The sequence below is a fragment of the Syngnathus floridae genome, chromosome 22 (genome assembly GCF_059516105.1).
Source record: "Syngnathus floridae isolate MCC-2025c chromosome 22, RoL_Sflo_1.0, whole genome shotgun sequence".
Taxonomy (NCBI): domain Eukaryota; kingdom Metazoa; phylum Chordata; class Actinopteri; order Syngnathiformes; family Syngnathidae; genus Syngnathus; species Syngnathus floridae.
Genome location: NC_142434.1, coordinates 1,087,456 through 1,104,597, shown reverse-complemented (window position 1 = coordinate 1,104,597; position 17,142 = coordinate 1,087,456). Strand labels below are relative to the sequence as shown.

At 50.2% G+C, this 17,142-nt stretch overlaps 3 protein-coding genes across 6 annotated transcripts; 1 reads left to right on the top strand and 2 right to left on the bottom strand.

The window, feature by feature from the left end:
• Positions 1–1,261: 1,261 nt before the first annotated feature.
• nrip2 (nuclear receptor interacting protein 2) lies at positions 1,262–7,427 on the bottom strand. Of its 2 annotated transcripts, none has more exons than XM_088366711.1 (6): positions 6,997–7,427; positions 4,106–4,360; positions 3,332–3,414; positions 3,087–3,184; positions 2,961–3,013; positions 1,262–2,889 (listed from the first exon to the last, which is right to left on the bottom strand). In XM_088366711.1, the coding sequence occupies exons 1-6, from the start codon at positions 7,150–7,152 to the stop codon at positions 2,788–2,790; spliced, it is 747 nt and encodes a 248-aa protein (XP_088222837.1). In that variant the 5' UTR covers positions 7,153–7,427; the 3' UTR covers positions 1,262–2,787. The 2 variants fall into 2 exon arrangements, with proteins under 2 accessions (XP_088222837.1, XP_088222838.1); XM_088366712.1 differs by lacking the exon at positions 6,997–7,427 and adding an exon at positions 5,294–6,941.
• Positions 2,779–16,974, top strand: LOC148379065 (endosome/lysosome-associated apoptosis and autophagy regulator family member 2-like). 3 transcript variants are annotated; one of them, XM_088366690.1, is made up of 26 exons: positions 2,779–2,898; positions 2,976–3,020; positions 3,099–3,235; positions 4,434–4,492; positions 10,881–11,094; positions 12,059–12,179; positions 12,237–12,426; positions 12,496–12,643; positions 12,717–12,806; positions 12,875–12,980; positions 13,056–13,205; positions 13,371–13,459; positions 13,674–13,854; positions 14,021–14,149; positions 14,289–14,379; positions 14,449–14,551; positions 14,615–14,752; positions 14,820–15,092; positions 15,163–15,336; positions 15,410–15,614; positions 15,684–15,780; positions 15,845–15,946; positions 16,042–16,168; positions 16,246–16,424; positions 16,491–16,653; positions 16,743–16,974. In XM_088366690.1, exons 5-26 carry the CDS (start codon positions 10,981–10,983, stop codon positions 16,812–16,814), a joined length of 3,042 nt encoding a protein of 1,013 aa, XP_088222816.1. In that variant the 5' UTR covers positions 2,779–2,898; positions 2,976–3,020; positions 3,099–3,235; positions 4,434–4,492; positions 10,881–10,980; the 3' UTR covers positions 16,815–16,974. The 3 variants fall into 3 exon arrangements, with proteins under 3 accessions (XP_088222816.1, XP_088222815.1, XP_088222817.1); XM_088366689.1 differs by having other exon boundaries at positions 2,792–3,020; XM_088366691.1 differs by having other exon boundaries at positions 2,792–3,020; positions 4,434–4,505.
• On the bottom strand, positions 8,167–10,558 carry klhl42 (kelch-like family, member 42). Its single transcript, XM_088366702.1, has 3 exons — positions 9,423–10,558; positions 9,144–9,337; positions 8,167–9,081 (listed from the first exon to the last, which is right to left on the bottom strand). The coding sequence occupies exons 1-3, from the start codon at positions 10,184–10,186 to the stop codon at positions 8,633–8,635; spliced, it is 1,407 nt and encodes a 468-aa protein (XP_088222828.1). The 5' UTR covers positions 10,187–10,558; the 3' UTR covers positions 8,167–8,632.
• Positions 16,975–17,142: the final 168 nt, after the last annotated feature.

Genomic DNA, 17,142 nt, shown 5'->3' with positions numbered 1-17,142 from the left:
GCCCGCGTGCCCTTTTGACACGCCAAGCCAATTGTCCTCGCTTGTTTCGTGTGCCTGGTGAGCTCGTTACGTAAGGTTGACGCGATGGATGCTGACGAGCAGCGGCGCCGCCAGCCTCGGGAACTTAACATGACACCGCCGAGCGCAGCCCCTATCGAGATCCCAGCGGCCTATAAAAACAAGCCCGTCGTGTAAGCGTATTAAAGGCACAATTTTAATTTATTTGAAATGAAGCCCCGGTGCGTGTGTTTGGACTTCAAGGGAATCATTTTGAATTTGGCACGCTAGGATTTGTGAATCCTTGGGTGGTTGGAAATATCCAGACGGATCTTCTCGTCTGGCCGACTCGCAGGTCTCTCCCTTGCTCTCGCCGGAGAGTTACATAAGCCGAGCACGTCAATATTCGCCTTCCCTGCGGAGACCCGAGCTGAGCTATGCCAGCTGCAAAAATATTGGGACGCCGACAGCAAGAAAAATCACATTCTGCTGCTCTTAGTTGAACTTGAGGGAAGAAAAGCTTTTTTTTTTTGTTACCGCTCGCTAACAGGATGCGGCGAGGCGAGTGGGAGCAAGCGAAGAGGCGGCGGCAAATTGAAGCGCGGGGATTTTCTCTCGCGCGCCTTCTCATACTTCCGTTGTCGCCTTCATGTTGTGCTCGGCTTATCGCCGGCGTGAAAAAAAAAAATAAAGCGCCTGACAGGGCCAATTTAAAAGTGGAGAGACCTAACTGGAGAAAGGATTAAGGACACCAAGCCCAACGCTGGCTCATTTTGGCCACTTTTTTCCTCCTCATCAGAGCTAATACAGAAATTCCATATTGAAGTCTCAAAAATTCCTTTCAAAATGGAGTTCTAAGAATTTCCCGTTTTATAGCTAGACATCAAACTTCCGCCTACACGCCGTGACTCACACGGCTCGCTCGACGTTGCCAATCAATCACGACGAGGTTCGTTTGGGCAAGCTTTCAAAACGTTGACCGATGTGGCCGAAACGAAGCAATGTCAAGAGGTCTCGTTTGTGCAAACCATCTCAAGTATCTAAGAGGCTCTCGTGTTGCTAAATGAGGAAAGCGCAATTTGTTTTTCTCCCTCAGTCGCAAGTCCTTATTTAGTCGCGTATTTGGAGCTTTTTTTTTTTGCCGATAATGGGAATGAGCGAGGTAACCTTTGGCAAGCCGCGAGCCATCTGCTGGGGCGCAGATAAGACAGACATATATTCAACACGTGTGCCCTTTAAAAATAGAGGGAAAGATGCACAGAGCTAGCCAGAATACGTATCTTTTTATTTTATCAGCCAGAGAAAATACGCTTGTACAGAAGAAGAGCAAGGAGAAACGGCAAAAATAAACCTGTCGTGACATAACGGCACTGGGTGACGGAGGGCAAAATCCAAAACAAAAAAAAAACAAGCGGCCGCATTGATAATCTGCCAACCACAGATGTGCAATAATTCACTTCGACGCATTTTAGGGCATCGTTTCGTATAAGTGTGGCGTAGTACCCGGGCTGACCTTTGAGAGGCAGTGTCGTGCCACAAAATTAAATAGAAAAAAATGAAGAAGCTAGGCTAGCTCTTAGCTTATCTGGTTTGGTGATTTATATTGCGTAAGAATTTTTTGAATTGAATGACAGACAAATCAATTTACCAACAAATTTGATTTTTTTAAATTAAATTTAAGTTTGAGCTGATTTTTTGTTTAGCTTATGTAAATGATGTCTGTGTAACATCTGTGGTTCACAGAATCCTTCAATGCATTTTTTTTTTACTAAATAGTAAATGCTCTACTTCCAAAGTTAGCTACCTTTAAGAAAAGATCAGAGGCAAACGTGGAGGTCTCAAAGGCGCTCAAATGCACAGAATGATTCCAAAAAGATGCAAAGCTTTTAAAGATGTGACAAAGGCGGCGTGGGAAGGCAGCTTGTTTGGCAGCTTGTACCCGCTCGGCTTTTCTTTTTTTTCCTCTGTGTGAGCCAGAAAAACACACATGCACACATTCACAGACACACACACACACACACACACTCCCGGGGTTCACTCAATCAGACAAGTACACGAACATGCAGGCGGAACGCCACAACGTCATGCACATGGAATGTTTTCCCATTTCAGTGTGACTCGGATATAAACGTGTGACGGGCTAATTTTATTTGGAGCATTTGCTGAAGCCAGCCGCACACCGAGCGACAAAACAATTTCTGGAGAAATTGCACGTGAACTAAAATCAATGAATCATTGAAATGAACGATCGTTCGTACAATGTCACCGTTCACTTGGGAATTTTTGGTTGGAGTGTATATGAGCCTGAATTCTTTTGGTTTAAATATGGAAGGATGAGGTCGCAGAGTGTGCGGCTGGTTTCAAAGGTCAGCTTAAATTCTTCTGTCGTTGTTTGTCGAGGAGGTAGAGGGATGTCTAAACATTTGGCGAGTGCAGTCGCTTCCTATGTGAGTGAGTTCACACGCTAATCAGCCTAGCATAGCCTACTGCTAGTTAGTTGGCCTTTGATTTAGAATTTTTACTCATTGGGAGTCCGATTTTTGTTCTTACGCTAAGCTAGGCTAAGCTAACATTTAGGCTAGGCCAATGAAATTGATTAATCGAATTCCAGTCACAAAAAAATCCAGTTTTCTCAATAATCTCAAATTAATTGATAGAAAAGTGCCAATTAACACACATGGGCTCAGGCTAATTTCTTGCGTGGCTAACGCTCATCCGGGCTCTGGCGGCGTGAACCGCGTGTGGTCCAGGCGGTCCCAAATCGTTGTGATGCGGCAGCGGGGGGGGGGCTCACACCTTTTTCGGGCTTTCGGGTTTTGCATCACTCAGGAAGGGAAGCTCCTCAGCGTCGCCCCCTAGCTTCAAAACCTGGCGGTTCAGGTCCAAGCAGCACTGCAGAAAGCAAGTATTGATCATATTCATTCATCCTTTTCTCTTGAGCTGTAGTTTTTATTCTTGCTTACTTTGAGTTTGAGCAGAGTGTGCAGGCCGAGGCTCAACTCGCACGTCTCGTCCTCTGAGAGGTAAAAAGAATTTTTCAACCTCTTCAGCAAAAGCCAAACTTTTTTTAATGCTTTTCTCGGCTGTACCTTGGACCAAAGCTGAGCACTGGATCGTCTTTGAGCCCAGCTGAAGCTTGAGGTCATTCACCGAGCCGCCGCTTTGGACCCAACCGGTCCCCGAGAGCCTGATGGAACACCACAACAACACCAACTTCAAATCGGATCAGCAGCAACAAGTAAGAGTTCAACCTCCCATTTTGTTTTTCGAAATGATGTATGATGCACACCGAAAAATTATATTGAATACATTGACTTAGTGAGGACGTTCTTACCCGAGCCGTTGGCAGCAGGACGCCGAGATGTGGTTGTCGACGCTGTTGGTGTTTAACGAAAGTGCCACTTGATGCTCGCAGCACTGAGAACACAAAATGGAGTGTTGTTGTCAAAACGCAAAATGGATGCCTGTTTTGTGCTGACTTATTGTCGTCGCAATTGGTGGTTAATCATCGTTTCCGAATGGACTTAATGGAACATGGACAGGATGTTCTTCAATGCTGCGTCAGCTGATATTAAGTCAGCCATTTTGTAGCTTAAACTGAATTTCCACACACCTGTTGCAAAATTTAAGGCTCCCACAGGCAACTCAACCCCCCAAGTGAAAAAAAACATCCCTCCATTTTGGTTTGAAGGTGTTCTTTTTCAGAATGCCTGTTAAATCAATATAGCCGCTGCACTTCAGTCCCTCGGGTTATTTTCCCCCTTAAGGAAACAAAAAAGCAGAGCATTTTTTTCCACCATTGTTTTCAAGTGCTCAAGCTGAGCCTGCCTTTTATCCACGGAGGCAGAGCAGCTTATCAGCAACACCGCAAAAGGCTCGGTCTTTTTTTTTTTTCCGTCTTTTGTCTCGGTGCTAAAATCTCTCTTCTTGCAGTGAAGTTTAAAAATAGATGTTGGATAAGTAAACCACACGAGCGAGAGCACTTAGCTGCACGTGAGCAACAAAAAAAAAAGCTGAATAGTGCTGAAAAGGTTGCACAAATATTTCACTTAGTTTAACTGCAATTTTTTGCCCGAATTAAAACAGTTTCAATGGCAATTTTAGCTACCTTGCAGTGAACGCGCAGAGCGGCGAGACGTGTCGTTTCGGAGGCCGCCGCGTCGCCGCCGTCATCGTCCGATCGCAGACTCTTGTCGCTCTCGGCCGAGGAGTCGTCGGCGCTTTCGTCCTCACCGTCCGCCTGCCCGTCCTTGCCGTCGTCGGCCAGCGGCGAGCGGACGTGAGCGCTGGGGTCTCGGGCCTCGCCCCGCAGCCGCGTGATGTTGCCCTCTAGGAGGCGGCGCTGCACGATGCTGTGGGGTTGCTATGGAAATAAGCAGTGTCATGGATGTAATCCAGTCCTCTCACGTCTGGCCTTGTCTCAAATTGCCTTTCAGTGTCCATCTGGGAAGATGCTCGGCTCTACCAGGGAGGCGCGTTTGGCAGCCGCGGGACGGTAAGATGAGGAAGTGAGTACATTGTCTGCTTGGCTGAACATCAAAATGGCAAAAAAGGCTCCCTGCACTCCATATTTGGAGCCACTCTCAAAATCTCCTCGTAGTCTCACAGTCTGGGGATTTATCAGTCAATTCTAATTAGCCCCGAACGCTAATTGCTAACTAACTAGCCTAAACAAGCCAGAAAGCATCTGGCAAATACGGCAAACAAGACACCTGCCAGACACATAATAACAAATGCATGCTAACTTATATTAGCATAACTCCTTTCAAGAACACCCTAATAGCACTCTGGGTGAAAGCCGCCTCTTAAATGCATACTGCAAATTTTCCACTGATGTGTATTGTGCCTAATAAAGTGGCAACTCTCCAATCCGCCTGCTGGCCGCTTGCATCCTAACGTTATTTGTGGCAGGGTTGCAGGCGCCCGGAGCACAAACAGACAACCATCTAAATTGAATTGCGCGCATAGATTGAATTTATCCTAACTGTCTGCTTCCCTGCGCGGAGGAAACACCTCAAAATAAGATATGACTAGTGGCTAGCTACTTTTTATCTTTTCTAACCGGGTGAGCAATTACTCAACTGTTGAGTTAGCGATTTGCTTTTGATAAGCGTCAAGCTGTTATTTAGTCATTTATTACGCTGTGCTCGGCGTATTTAAACGTTGAGAAGTTGTTAGCTTGGCTCGTCAGCGATTTTAAGCAGTATCTATTTGCGCTTCACTGCTGTTGTCGGGGTTGTTTGAGTCGACTATTTTTAGCTGCCCAACTTCCAGCGGAACACACAAAAACACTCACATTAGCACGGATGCGTAACACTCCTAATTGTCCTGTGGTGAATAATAATAAGAATGCAGCCAGGGTACATTTAAGCAGTCTGTATTTTACTGCCATAATGTTTCTTGTGAGTGTGCTTGACTTTGAAGTGCTGCTCTGCTCCTGCTGCTGCCTGCTGGGAAAATAAAAAAGCCCTCATATTTGGAGATGAATATAAAACACCTGCTGCAGGATGAAGTCAACTCTGGTCCATGTGGCACATCTTCTGGACTCGACGTTCCCTTCCATTTTGATGTTTTATGCACAAGATGGCGGTGTATGTGGAGCTCAGGTGGTTTGTGTCACTGGACTCAGATGTTGAGCTAACAATTCCCACACAACTGTGCTTTGTCTTTACATTTAATGCACGCATGGTTGCATAATATCCCCCCCCCCCTCGGGTAGCACGTGTCCTCAAGACGACGTTTCACTTGCTTTAGAGGGCGGCCATTTTTTTTCTTTCTTTCTAACATGTTCGCTGAAGCTCGCCACTCGGCACCCACTAACCCTCGGGCAAAAGAGAACAAAAAAACAAACGTTGCGTAACCAACACGGCTGAATTACACATCAGAGCGGAAAGGCCGCCGGTGGATTCTCGTGTAGGATGGCATTTAACTGCCAATTACTATTTCATTATTGAGAAGTGTTAACAATGCTTCCCATTTTCCACCCTTATTTTGAAATAAAATTTTTTTCGAAGACATTTATCAGAATCAAACTGCTAGCGAGCCAACTGCTAGCTTGTCGACAACAAGCTAGTGACCCCAACGCTAATAACAGTCAGCTGTCTGTCTCGATCCGTATCTTTCTATACCCGACTTGCCATGCTAATATGCTACTTTTCATCCAGAGAGAAAATGCTAAAAAGATTAAATAAATAGCTGTCATGTATGCAGGCTCATTCTTGTCATTTAATGACTTTCTCAAGTGTATTCAGCGGCTAAACGGCGACCCAGGCTCTCCTCTGACAATTTCCATTCCCGCCGGCTCAAATCGTCAACGCCATGCTTGACAGATTGCTTTTTCCTTTCCTTTTTTTTTTTTTAAATTTGCCTATCTGCGCAGACACAAGCGTCATTCCAGATAATTGGTTTTAACATAAGACCCTGATGTAGCGGTTGGAGCGCCGGCAGCTAATAAATGACGAGCATGTTAAGCTCCTCAAAACTAATCAAGTTTTAACCATTCAAAGCTTGCTTCGTGGTATTTCAAATTTCCTTTCCCTGTTTTTTCTTTCCTGGGTTCTACGCAGGACAAAAATAGCTCCTACAATGTTGCTAGCACTTCGGATATATTGCCAAAATAGATGGAGCGGCTGCGCTAACTTTCAGTGTTAGCTTCCTCGGTTACTTCCTGCATTAGCTTCTGAAGTTATTTGTACAGGATTCCAAAATGTGAGTTTGCCACCCTGCTTTCTTGCGGCCCCAATGAACTTCAAGTGCCTGTCAAGAGCTGTTTAGAAATCTTCCATCATGCTGTCAAGCTGGCCAGCGATCAGCTGCTAGCCATACTCACTCACTTAATTGCCAGCGTGAGTTATTGTTAGGCGTCCTTGAGTCCTTTCAAAGGTCCCTGCTCGTAGTAGTGACATTACAAATAATGACATTTTCTATGCTCCTCCATAAGAATCATGTGGAGGCACCAGCGAGTTCATTCTTGATGTCCTCCGGGGTGTGCGCACTTACCAGGTCTTTAGACGTTCCCAGTCTCTTGAGACCGTCCAGGGGCAGCAGGTCAGCCGAGTCCTTGTGCGTGAACTGCGTGGCCTGCTTGAGACGGCGCTGCTGGTGCAGGATGGCTTTATCTCGGATGGCCAGCTCACCTTTTTTGGCCTCACTCATGGTCTTCAAAACTGGAATCCCGCTCCGCCCCCCCTCCCCGAAACAAAAGACACCAGAGACGTAGGAATGTAGCTTCAAGGAGAACAGTGCTGATTCGGTGTGTTCCTCCTGGATGATGGTCTGATGTGGTCGAGCATCCTCCTGCGTGATTTCCCGTCTGTCTCCTTCCGAGCGGATTCTCCTCCCTCGCCCGTTTGCTTTCTCTCCTCCCTCGACACTCCTCCCCCCCCTCCTCTTCCCCTCGTCAGACACCGATGAAGAGCGAATGTTTTGCTCACTTGCAACTGGCGTCCTGGTGAATGCTCGCTGATGAGCCTCCGCGGTCCCGCTGCGGAGGTGTGACCCCACGCAGCCTGAGCCAATCAATCGTGCAGCAACGATCGTTCCCTTTCGCTCCACTAAACACTCAATTGAAAAGCTGTTGAACCCTTAGAGACATTTTTCAATCGTGACATCAGTCTGGTGTGGAATTTGTGCATGAATTCTTAAGTCCTTGTGAAGGTTAGATTTGGTTGGCTTTCTAGGTGTTAGTTGGCGCCCTCTGTTGGCCTTTTGTCTGAACTACACGCATTTCCTACTCTCCGACCTCCTGAGCTGCATTTTTAATAATGGCATCCGACATTAAACAGAAGTCGTTGAGCCCTCATGGAGGTGAATTTGGGTGGATTGCTAGCTGGTTTATGTCTCCCCCTGTTGGCCAGATGCCGGCATTACATTTATTTGTCACCTAATTTGTCTCTCTTTTCTTGCTATTGTTTAATTCAGTTTGGATTTTTCAGAAGACAGTTTCCATTAGCCTAAGAATATACCGTCAGGAAGCCGATTTAAACTTGTAAAAATTATTTTACTGACGGAAAATGACTTGACATGTTTTTAAATGTTATTCTTGAGCGCTCAACCTTATTTAGCTTGGATTTCTGGGTTGTTTCTGTCGCCCTCTGTTGGCCATCTGTCCACACTACACGCATTTCTATCCGTCTTAAACTTGCATATATTTCAGTCCAGGCTAAAAACTTCGATTCATAAAATATTTAATTTATATTAATGATATTTATTTATAATTCTCAATTTATTTCATAGATTGAGGAATGAAAAGCACCTTTATTCAAAGAACAAACTTTAGCAACTTTAGCAACAGCCCAAAAAAAAAAACAGCAGTATGGTCATTTTGTGCTTTTTGTGAGAGGAGCAAGTTTGTCATGGAAAAGGCACGTATGCAATTGAATGTCACAGAATTTCAACTCTTTCTATCTTTTACATAGGAATGCTTTTTTTTTTTTAAGGTTTGTCATGAACATCTGCAACCTGTATTCCAACAATAATGACCATTTTGACCTTAACTATTGGATGTTTTTTGACCACTGACATCTGTCTGCTCATAGACTGCCCCCCCTGTAGGTCTGGAGTGTGAAATACAAAGTGCAATTTAGCTTAATTTGGCCTCCATGCTGTGGCAGATGTAACTCTGCAGTCTCTTCCATCACAGCACGTTGGGGAGATAAAGCGAGCAAAGCAGCATGTTCTGTCCGAACGCTCGCAGGCGCCTGAAGGCCTCCCAGGTGTCGTTGAATATGTTGTACTTGAGGAAGACGCGGTGCTCCATGCTGGTGGACAGCCCCACGTCGCGGCTCATGATGTAGATGCCGTCGTTGTGCAGCGTGCACGTCAGGTTGAGGCCCGACTTGGACGTGTTCTCCTTGAGCTGCAGCCACTCGCCGGTGGTGACGTTGTACGACTGCACGGTCAGCACGTCCTCCATCTCGCTGGGCCAGCGCCGCGTGTGCTCCAGTTTGTGCGTGTAGCCGCCCACCAGGTAGATAGTGTCCTCCACCGACAGCATCTGCTGCTTGCGCACGTGCACCGTGCACGGGCGGAACGCCGTCCACGTGTCGGCAACGGGGCAGTAGCGTAGAAGGTTGGTGTTGCGCACTGTGGCGAGACACAAACGTTAGCGGAAAATGGCCAGATGTAAACTGGACCTTTGCGCCCACCTCTGGCCGTGTATCCGCCCATGACGTAGATCATTCCCTGGCACTCGCAGGCCGAGAACTCGGCCAGCGGGTCGGGCATGGACGACACGCAGGTCCAGTAGTCGTTCTCCGGGCTGTAGCACTCCACCGTGCCCAGACTTTGTCCCCCCACGGCGTACAACTTCCCTTGCACGGCCAGGAGCTTGAAGTTGGACCTGAAGGACGGCAAAAAGGGGTCAGGGTCTTAACAGCTCTTGATGACGATCTGCCAAACTGCCGCTCCAGCCATGTTGACGTTACCTCTTCTGGTTGAGTGGCGCCACCTGGTTCCACTCGTTCCTGCAGGGGTTGTAGCAGTGCGTGGCCGAGATCTCCTGGCTGCTGGTTCGGTAGCCCCCGGCGATGAAGAGGTAGTTGTCCAGCACGGCCGAGCCGTAACCTCTCACGTTGATCATGTCCGCCGGCAGGTTGTTGGCCAGCGGCTTCCAGCGCTGCTCGGCCTCGCCGTACCTCAGCATGGAGCAGGGCTCTTCCTGGTCCGGCATGTCCAGGCACAGGCTGCTGAAGTCCCCCATGGCCACCAGGGTGGCAGCACCCCTCATGCGCATCTCCTTGGCCTGCTCCCTGACAGCAGGAGGGAGGCTGCAGAACTCGGGTCGTCTCATCATGGGGTGGTAGTAGCAGCTCATGAATTTGAGGCAGGCGCTGCGCAGCTCGTGAGTTCCATAAACCTCCGACAAGGTGTAGAGCTCCACGCAGTTGTCCAGCCGGATCTCTGCCATCAGCACTTTGAGGATGGAGGTGACCTGCAGGAAGGATGCTGTCTCGATCAGGTCCTCCAGGGTCTCGTTGACGATCTCTACTTTGGAGGTGTTGATGAACTCCAGGACCAGCTCCAAGCCGGGGGCGCTGAGGCCCTGCAGCTGCACGGAGTCCTCCGTGGACTCCCTCATTCCCGAGCTGTACAGAGCACGGAAGTAGTCGCTCTTCTCAATCAGCTTCCTCTTGTTCACCTCGTACCTTTTGTCCTCCATCACGATAGCGATGTTGTGCTCCGATGACATGTCGAAAAGAGTGCGCGTCTCGAGCAGGCCGGCTTGAATGGATTTGGTTTACGTCTCACCGGTGCGAACCGCTCCAAATATGGCCATGTTTGGCCCACGGCTCGTCATCGAGCAACTTTCTATAGCCGGGGAAGCTAACCCGTAAAAGACGCGAGACAGAACCGGCCACACACAGGCCAGCAACGCACTTTAACACCCCGCAAGAGTCCAATAAAAGATCCCCCGATAATGAAAGTGGTAGTTTAAGTGATGTAAATAACTTCCAAAAGCGACCGTGGGGATTTGCATCCCATTTTGTCAGCCTTCGCTGCCAACTTTGGGATTGTTTTGGTTCCGAGCGCTCTTCGTCGTTGGTGGCTTTATTGCTAACTTGCGTGCTTCTGCCGCCTGGCGGTGTTTGAGCGCTACTGCGTTTGACTCGATTGGCTCGTTGATTGGATAATCCCCTGCTTCTTTCACTCGAGATAATAACGTTTGGAAAATATGGTTTGGAAGAACTCGTTCAATACGGTTTAAATACAGGAATGGTGGTGTTTGGAACACTCTTGGCAATTGTCTTTAATTCGAATGTCTGCCTTCCCTCATGGCTTGACGTCGGGTTTTTTTTTTTGCTTTTAGTTTGAAAACCGGACGTGTCATCTCGTCTGTGCATTCCTTGTGACTTGACGTCGGTGTGTTTATTTGCGTGTGACAGGCAGACGGTGGCACATCAATGACTGGGGCGTTACACGCCCGGACCGCTTTGACTCTGTGGCTCCAGGCAGTGGGCCGTCCGCCGTTCGTTATCCGAGTTGATGATGTGGGAACCGGCGTGCGCCTCCTGGTCCCCCCGCTGCCTGCTGATGCTCATCATCGTCGCCGCTGTCAAGACAACCTACGCCGACACGACGCTACCGCCGTGCGATGAGGTAAGCGCGCACAATAAATCATATGATCATATTTTTAATTTGTAAAATTAGTGCAAAACATTGACATTGATAAATATTAACAGTGGTGATATTTAGAATACCCAAGTTGTTGTTATGCATGTGAGCAAAATAGTTGAATTGCACATTGAAGCTTTAACAAATTGTTCATTTGATACCATTCATTTGACATCATTTTAAAAGTCTTGTCATAAATGGGCCTCTTTCCTAGCCAAGCTTGTGCTAAACTGACCAGCTATCTTCACCAGTAATGGAATATCATCTAATTTTTTGGTCTGTGCGTCCACTCAGCTTCAGTTGTTGTCACTGCTGCCTTTTTATGGCTTGCCCCCGTCCAATCTCATCTCCTTCCTCTCGTCCCCTCATCCATCGCCATGGCAACCGGCACGAGTTACCCGGGAGACCGACAGATTGCGCGAGCTGGCTGTTTGTCTTTTTTTCTCCTCGGCCGCTTATCGGTTTCACGGCCGTGAACGGCGCTTTTAATTTGCAGGCGCCTGCGATTCTGCCTGGAGGCCAAAGCATGGCCGAGGTGCGTTTGTTGCCTCGGGTGGTTGTAGAGAGGAGCTGGCAACTCATGCAAACATGACACGGGAAATGTGGTGAAAAGTCAAGAATTTCAAAAATTCCCACCCAACCTGTTTGTTGCCTCACAGGGTGTGCAAGTAAACAAACACAATCCATTATCCTCAGTTTGCAAATGGAAATGAACAATGATTTTTTTTATTCAGCAGTACTCACTAGAAATATCGTCACGAGGATTGACCACATCGTGAGTGAGCTGCTCCTCCGGCCAAAACATGCATTAAACAAACCTGCGGCTGCGCTTTCCCGCTCCGTCCCATTAGTTGCCATGGCGATCAGGGTCACCCAGGCCACTTTCTCCGCTCCACCGTCCATTAATAATTGCCGCTAGCGACATAACGAGGGCCCTTATGTCTCCCAGATGGACTACTACTACCAGTACACGGAGTGTGACAGCACGGGCTCCCGCTGGAGGGTGGCCATCCCGCTCAATCCGGGCACCTGCTCAGGCCTCCCGCCCCCCAGCAGAGGAACCGACTGCAGTGAGTCTAGCGCCACCTAGAAATGCTCTTTCCCGGCTTCATTTCGCTTTTGTTCAGGCTTCTCGTGCTCGGCCGGCAAGTTCCTGGAAATGTCCACGCAGTCGTGCACGCCGTGCGCGGCCGGCTCCTACTCGCTGGGCAGCGGCCTGCGCTTCGATCAGTGGGACGCCCTCCCCGGCGGATTCATCAGCATCGCCAGCTTCCTCAACGCCAAGCCGCCCAACGGCGACTTTCAGGCGTGCAGCAAGTACGTTGATCTTTCCCGTCCCCACGGTTCGGCAGGATAATTGAGCGATTGACGTCTTTTGCGGGGCAGCTCGACGTGGACGCCGCAGGGCGTGTACCTGGAATCCAACCGGGACGAGTGCACCGTGTCGCTAGTCTACGTGGTCCACCTGGAGAAGCAGGGCTCCGTCTCCTTCACCTACCAGTACCCCGACAACAACATCTTCTTTGAGTTCTACGTGAGAACACCTTTGTCCTTGTCGGCCGCATGTCGGCCTTCCGCGTGTGACTATCGTAAATGCGTGTGTTCAGGTCCAGAACGAGCAGTGCCAGGAGATGAGCCAGAGCGACGAGCAGAAGTGGATCAAGGTGACCAGCAACGGAGAATGGGGAACGCACGCGGTGGGTGCAAGTTGCCAACAACACACAACGGACACGTGAACACACTCTGATGCGAACTTGTGTTGCAGATCAACTTGTGGGCCGGCACCAACATCCTGTACTGGAGAACGACGGGCATCCTCGTGGGCGTCAAGATGGTGAAACCTGTGCTGCTCAAGGAAATCAGAATAGAAGGTCAAGAAAAAAAAAATAAAGTGGCCAACGTTCCAGCAGGAACATTTTGCTCATCTTTTGGAATATCGTTCAAAGGTGTGGCCTACACGTCCGAGTGCTTTCCCTGCCGACCCGGGTGGTTCAGCGCCAGCCCCGGCTCGTCCTCCTGTCGCCCGTGTCCCAGCGGTACCTTCTCCGCCAAGGGCTCCACTTCTTGCGCCGCCTGCCCACCGAATCACTACTCGCGTGCGTACGCATCCACATTTCACAAATCAAATGTACAAACAAACTTACAAGATGTGGAGGAAGTAAATGTGCCGAGTCACACCTTCCAGGAAATTCAACAATTTCATTCCGCGTTACAGTCAAATCAATTATAATCGTGTGACTATAATATTGTTGTTGTCATAGTGGAGGGATGGGCCGAGTGCAAGGTGAGGCCTGCATGTGGAGACAGGGACTATTTCCAGATTCACACGCCTTGTGACAGCCAAGGAAAGGTTAGTGGGTACACACGCACACGCACACACACACACACACACACTCTTCCTGGGTCCTCATACCAGGCCCACATGTGTGTAAGGAATTCAGTCACTGGACCAAAACCGTTATTAATGCTAATGCTACGATTGAGAAGATGCAAAGGAGAGGAACAAACATGGCTGGTACCACTGAAAGCTCTGAAATTGTGTGCCCCCCCCCCCCCCGCTGCAGACGCAGGCGGTGTACCGCTGGGTGGAGCCTAAGATCTGCGACGAGAACGCCACCGGCGCCGTGGCGCTGCCCGCCTCGGAGCGGCGCAAAGCGTGCCCGCCGTGCAACCCGGGCTTCTACAACAGCAACGACTCCACCTGCTCGCCGTGCCCGGCCGGGACGCGCTCGGACGGCACCTACGGTAATGCTGCCGCGTTATCTCGGTGCCTGGCATGTCGCCCGACTGGTCGGGCCTGAAAAAGAAGGTCGGGGGTCACAGACGTTTTCACAATGCGTCGCCAATGTCGAGAGAATTGTGTTTTCTTCCCGCTTTACGAGCATTTCTTAACATTTGTGCGTGTGCGCAGCGTGCACGGCGTGCCCCTCAGGCACAGAGCCGGTCCTGGGCTACGAGTTTCGATGGTGGAACGTCCTTCCGGCCAACATGAAGACTTCCTGCTTCAACGTGGGGAATTCCAAATGCGACAGCATGAACGGTAAGAATTTTTGGCGCGCGTCCATTCGCTGCGGTCTTTCACAACTTGACAAACCGATTTGTTGCGCAAGAGCTGCGAGAACTATAAATAGGTTTGATGGAGCCGGTCGAAAAATGTTTGGCTGTGTGTCGACGTTCAGGTTGGGAAGTGGCGGGCGACCACGTCCGAAGCGGGGCCGGCTCGTCGGACGACGACTACCTTATCCTCAGCCTGCACGTGCCGGGCTTTAAGTAAGGATGCCCGGGAGGCTCACCGGCGTTCCCACGCGTGAACGGGACGTGTTTTTGTTTTGCACGCAGGGTGCCGGCGTCGCTGTCGGGCATGAGCGGCGGCGAGGTGGGGCGGATCACCTTCGAATTTGAGACGCTCTGCAGCGGTGACTGCCAACTCTACTTCATGATGGTGAGTGCGAGGAGGACGTTGGTTGGGCCCGGCTTCACGCTTGTCCTCCGGCGCCCCCTGCAGGACGTGCACAGCAAGAGCACCACCGTGGTGGAGTCGTGGGAGGGCAGCAAAAGCCGCCAGTCGTATTCGCACAGCATGAGCAGGAACGACTCTGTCACTTTTACGTGGGCCTTCCAGAGGACCAATCACGCTCTGGATGTAAGTTAAAAAAAAAATTGGGATCATCGACAGACGCTGGGCTAATGAAGTGTTCCCATTTGCACAGGTGCGTCAGTACGTGGGCGACAACGTGAAGCTCTTCTCTATCCACGTGACCAACGTGCTGGAGGGCGTGGCCTCGGGCTGTCGAGCGTGCGCCCTGGTGCCCGACGGCTCCCGGCGAGCCGGCTCCACGTGCGTGCCGTGCCCGCCGGGCTTCTACATCCACACCGAGACCAACCGATGCGAGGAGTGCCCGCCCGGCACGCACCTGGCCGGACGCCACACCTACGGCCGCGAGGCCTGCGTGCCGTGCGGGCCCGCCAGCATCAGCGACCGGGTGAGCGAGCGCTCTACCGACACGCGACGAGAGAAAAGAAATAAATCCATCAATGTGCGTTATGCTCCAGGAGCATTCCCGTTGCTACAGCGACTGCTCCTTTTCGCGCCTGCACAACAACCGCACGCTGACCTACGACCTGAGCACGCTGAGCGACGTGGCCTCGCTCACCCTGAAGCCCAGCTTCACCACGAAGGGCACCAAGTACCTTCACCTTTTCAACATCAGCCTGTGTGGCCACCAGGTCAACTCCAAAACAACCTTTGACAAGATAACACGTTTTGTAGGCGTAACCACGGCGATGCGTGTGCGTACAGGGCCGCAGAGCAGCGGTGTGCAGGAACAACCTGACCGACTTCAACGGCGTGTTCAACAAAGACGAGCAGGGCGACGACGGCGCCGCCCGACTGGCCAACGCGGTGGACGGCTTCATCTGCCAGTCCACCATCATCCCGGCCGACGGGCGCGGCTTCCGGACGCCCATTTCCTCGCAGTCGGTCCGCCTGGCCGACACGTTTCTCGGTAGGTCCACTTTTGAACGGCGCCGTTCTGCTCGGCTGCCACTCAGTGTTAGTTTGGCGCCCCCCGCAGGAGCGACTGTGGACCGCTTCCTGGACGGCGTGAGGGCTGACCCAGGGCTCTTCCCGGAAAACACCAACAATGTTCCAGACATCAACTTCTTCTACAGGTAGACAATCAATTTGTGTTTTTCTACCCACGTGATACATTTCTTCATGTTATTTTCATTTCAGGTCCACACAGGTGACGGCGTCCTGCGATCAAGGCCGTAGTTCGGTCATCGTGGTTCGCTGTAATCCCAAAGCATCAGAACGTGGCGAGCTCTCTGTGCCCAGGTCAGTCAAGCATGTGTGAAAATGTTGAGACATTTTGTTATTCTTTATTTTATACAGAAACAGAATGAAAATACCTTTTGTGGTTTTTTTTCTAGCTCCTGTCCTGCAGGAACCTGTGACGGCTGCGCCTTCCACTTCCTGTGGGAGAGCGCCAGCGCCTGCCCGCTCTGCACGCGAGACGACTACCACCAGCTGGATGGTGCCTGCAAAGGCGGCATCCAGGTAGCCACGTGCACCGCACACTCGTAATCATAACGTCACGTGCTCGAGTTCCTGTCATCCGCCTTATGTGTTTCCAGGAAACATTTTACTTGTGGAACGAGCCCAAGCTGTGCACCAAAGGCGTCCCGTTGCCTCCCAGGAGCTCCGCCCCTTGCGAGTCTGTCGTCTTGTGGCTCAAGTTGGGCGTGAGCGGCGGAGCCTTTTTGGCCGCGCTGCTCGTCGTCCTCACCTGCTATTTTTGGAAGAAGAACAAGAGGTGCGTCTTCATACTTGTGACCACGTTGGCCTTGGGTGATCACGTGACGTAACGTACTCGCGACAGGCTGGAGTACAAGTACTCTCGTCTGGTGATGTCGGCCAACAAGGAGTGCGAGCTGCCCGCCGCCGATAGCTGCGGCCTGGACGAGGGCGAAGACCCCGACGACGACACCGTCTACAGCCGCAAGCCCTCCCTGCTGGGGAAGCTCCGCGCCATCGCCAACAAGGTGTGTGTGTATGCCACTTTAGGATGTTTTTCAACTTTGTTTTTCTCCTTTAATGTCATTTTTCTACGGAACCAAATGGTGTCTTTCAGCATGAAGGAGGAGACAGCAGTGAATCTGTGCAGCTCAACAGCTCTCAGGCGGATCACTGGGTCCTGGATTAGTCATACTGGACTCACTTGCCATTTGATGCGCCTCGGTGTTTGGGGAGGAAAAAACTGACCTCTTTGTATTGTTTTTATACATTTTTATTTGGGTTCTTTCAAGGGCCATGTATTTATATCAGTGTTGTTTATTTAATAAACTCCTTTATTAAACTATTAACATGTTTTTCAACACTACAATTTATGTTTGATGATTAAGTTGTGCACTTAGTTTTTGGCCTAGTGAAAGATGTCAGATGTCACCTTCCCCCTGGTGGCACTGTGTGCCATTACAAGTGACAGGAGAGATGGCTGCACTCGCGATACTTACTCAAAACACGTTCATGTG

Bases quoted from the DNA above. Each gene is read 5' to 3' on its own strand.
- nrip2 (XM_088366711.1), bottom strand. From the start codon at position 7,152: ATGAGTGAGGCCAAAAAAGGTGAGCTGGCCATCCGAGATAAAGCCATC. The intron at 4,361-6,996 runs GTAAGTGCGCAC...TTATTTCCATAG, and splicing joins TGGGAACGTCTAAAGACCTG to CAACCCCACAGCATCGTGCA. The intron at 3,185-3,331 runs GTAAGAACGTCC...GTGTTCCATCAG, and splicing joins TCCTGCTGCCAACGGCTCGG to GCTCTCGGGGACCGGTTGGG.
- klhl42 (XM_088366702.1), bottom strand. From the start codon at position 10,186: ATGTCATCGGAGCACAACATCGCTATCGTGATGGAGGACAAAAGGTAC. The intron at 9,338-9,422 runs GTAACGTCAACA...GCCGTCCTTCAG, and splicing joins GCGCCACTCAACCAGAAGAG to GTCCAACTTCAAGCTCCTGG. The intron at 9,082-9,143 runs GTGGGCGCAAAG...GTCTCGCCACAG, and splicing joins GGGCGGATACACGGCCAGAG to TGCGCAACACCAACCTTCTA.
- LOC148379065 (XM_088366690.1), top strand. From the start codon at position 10,981: ATGATGTGGGAACCGGCGTGCGCCTCCTGGTCCCCCCGCTGCCTGCTG. The intron at 13,460-13,673 runs GTTAGTGGGTAC...CCCCCGCTGCAG, and splicing joins CTTGTGACAGCCAAGGAAAG to ACGCAGGCGGTGTACCGCTG. The intron at 13,855-14,020 runs GTAATGCTGCCG...GCGTGTGCGCAG, and splicing joins GCGCTCGGACGGCACCTACG to CGTGCACGGCGTGCCCCTCA.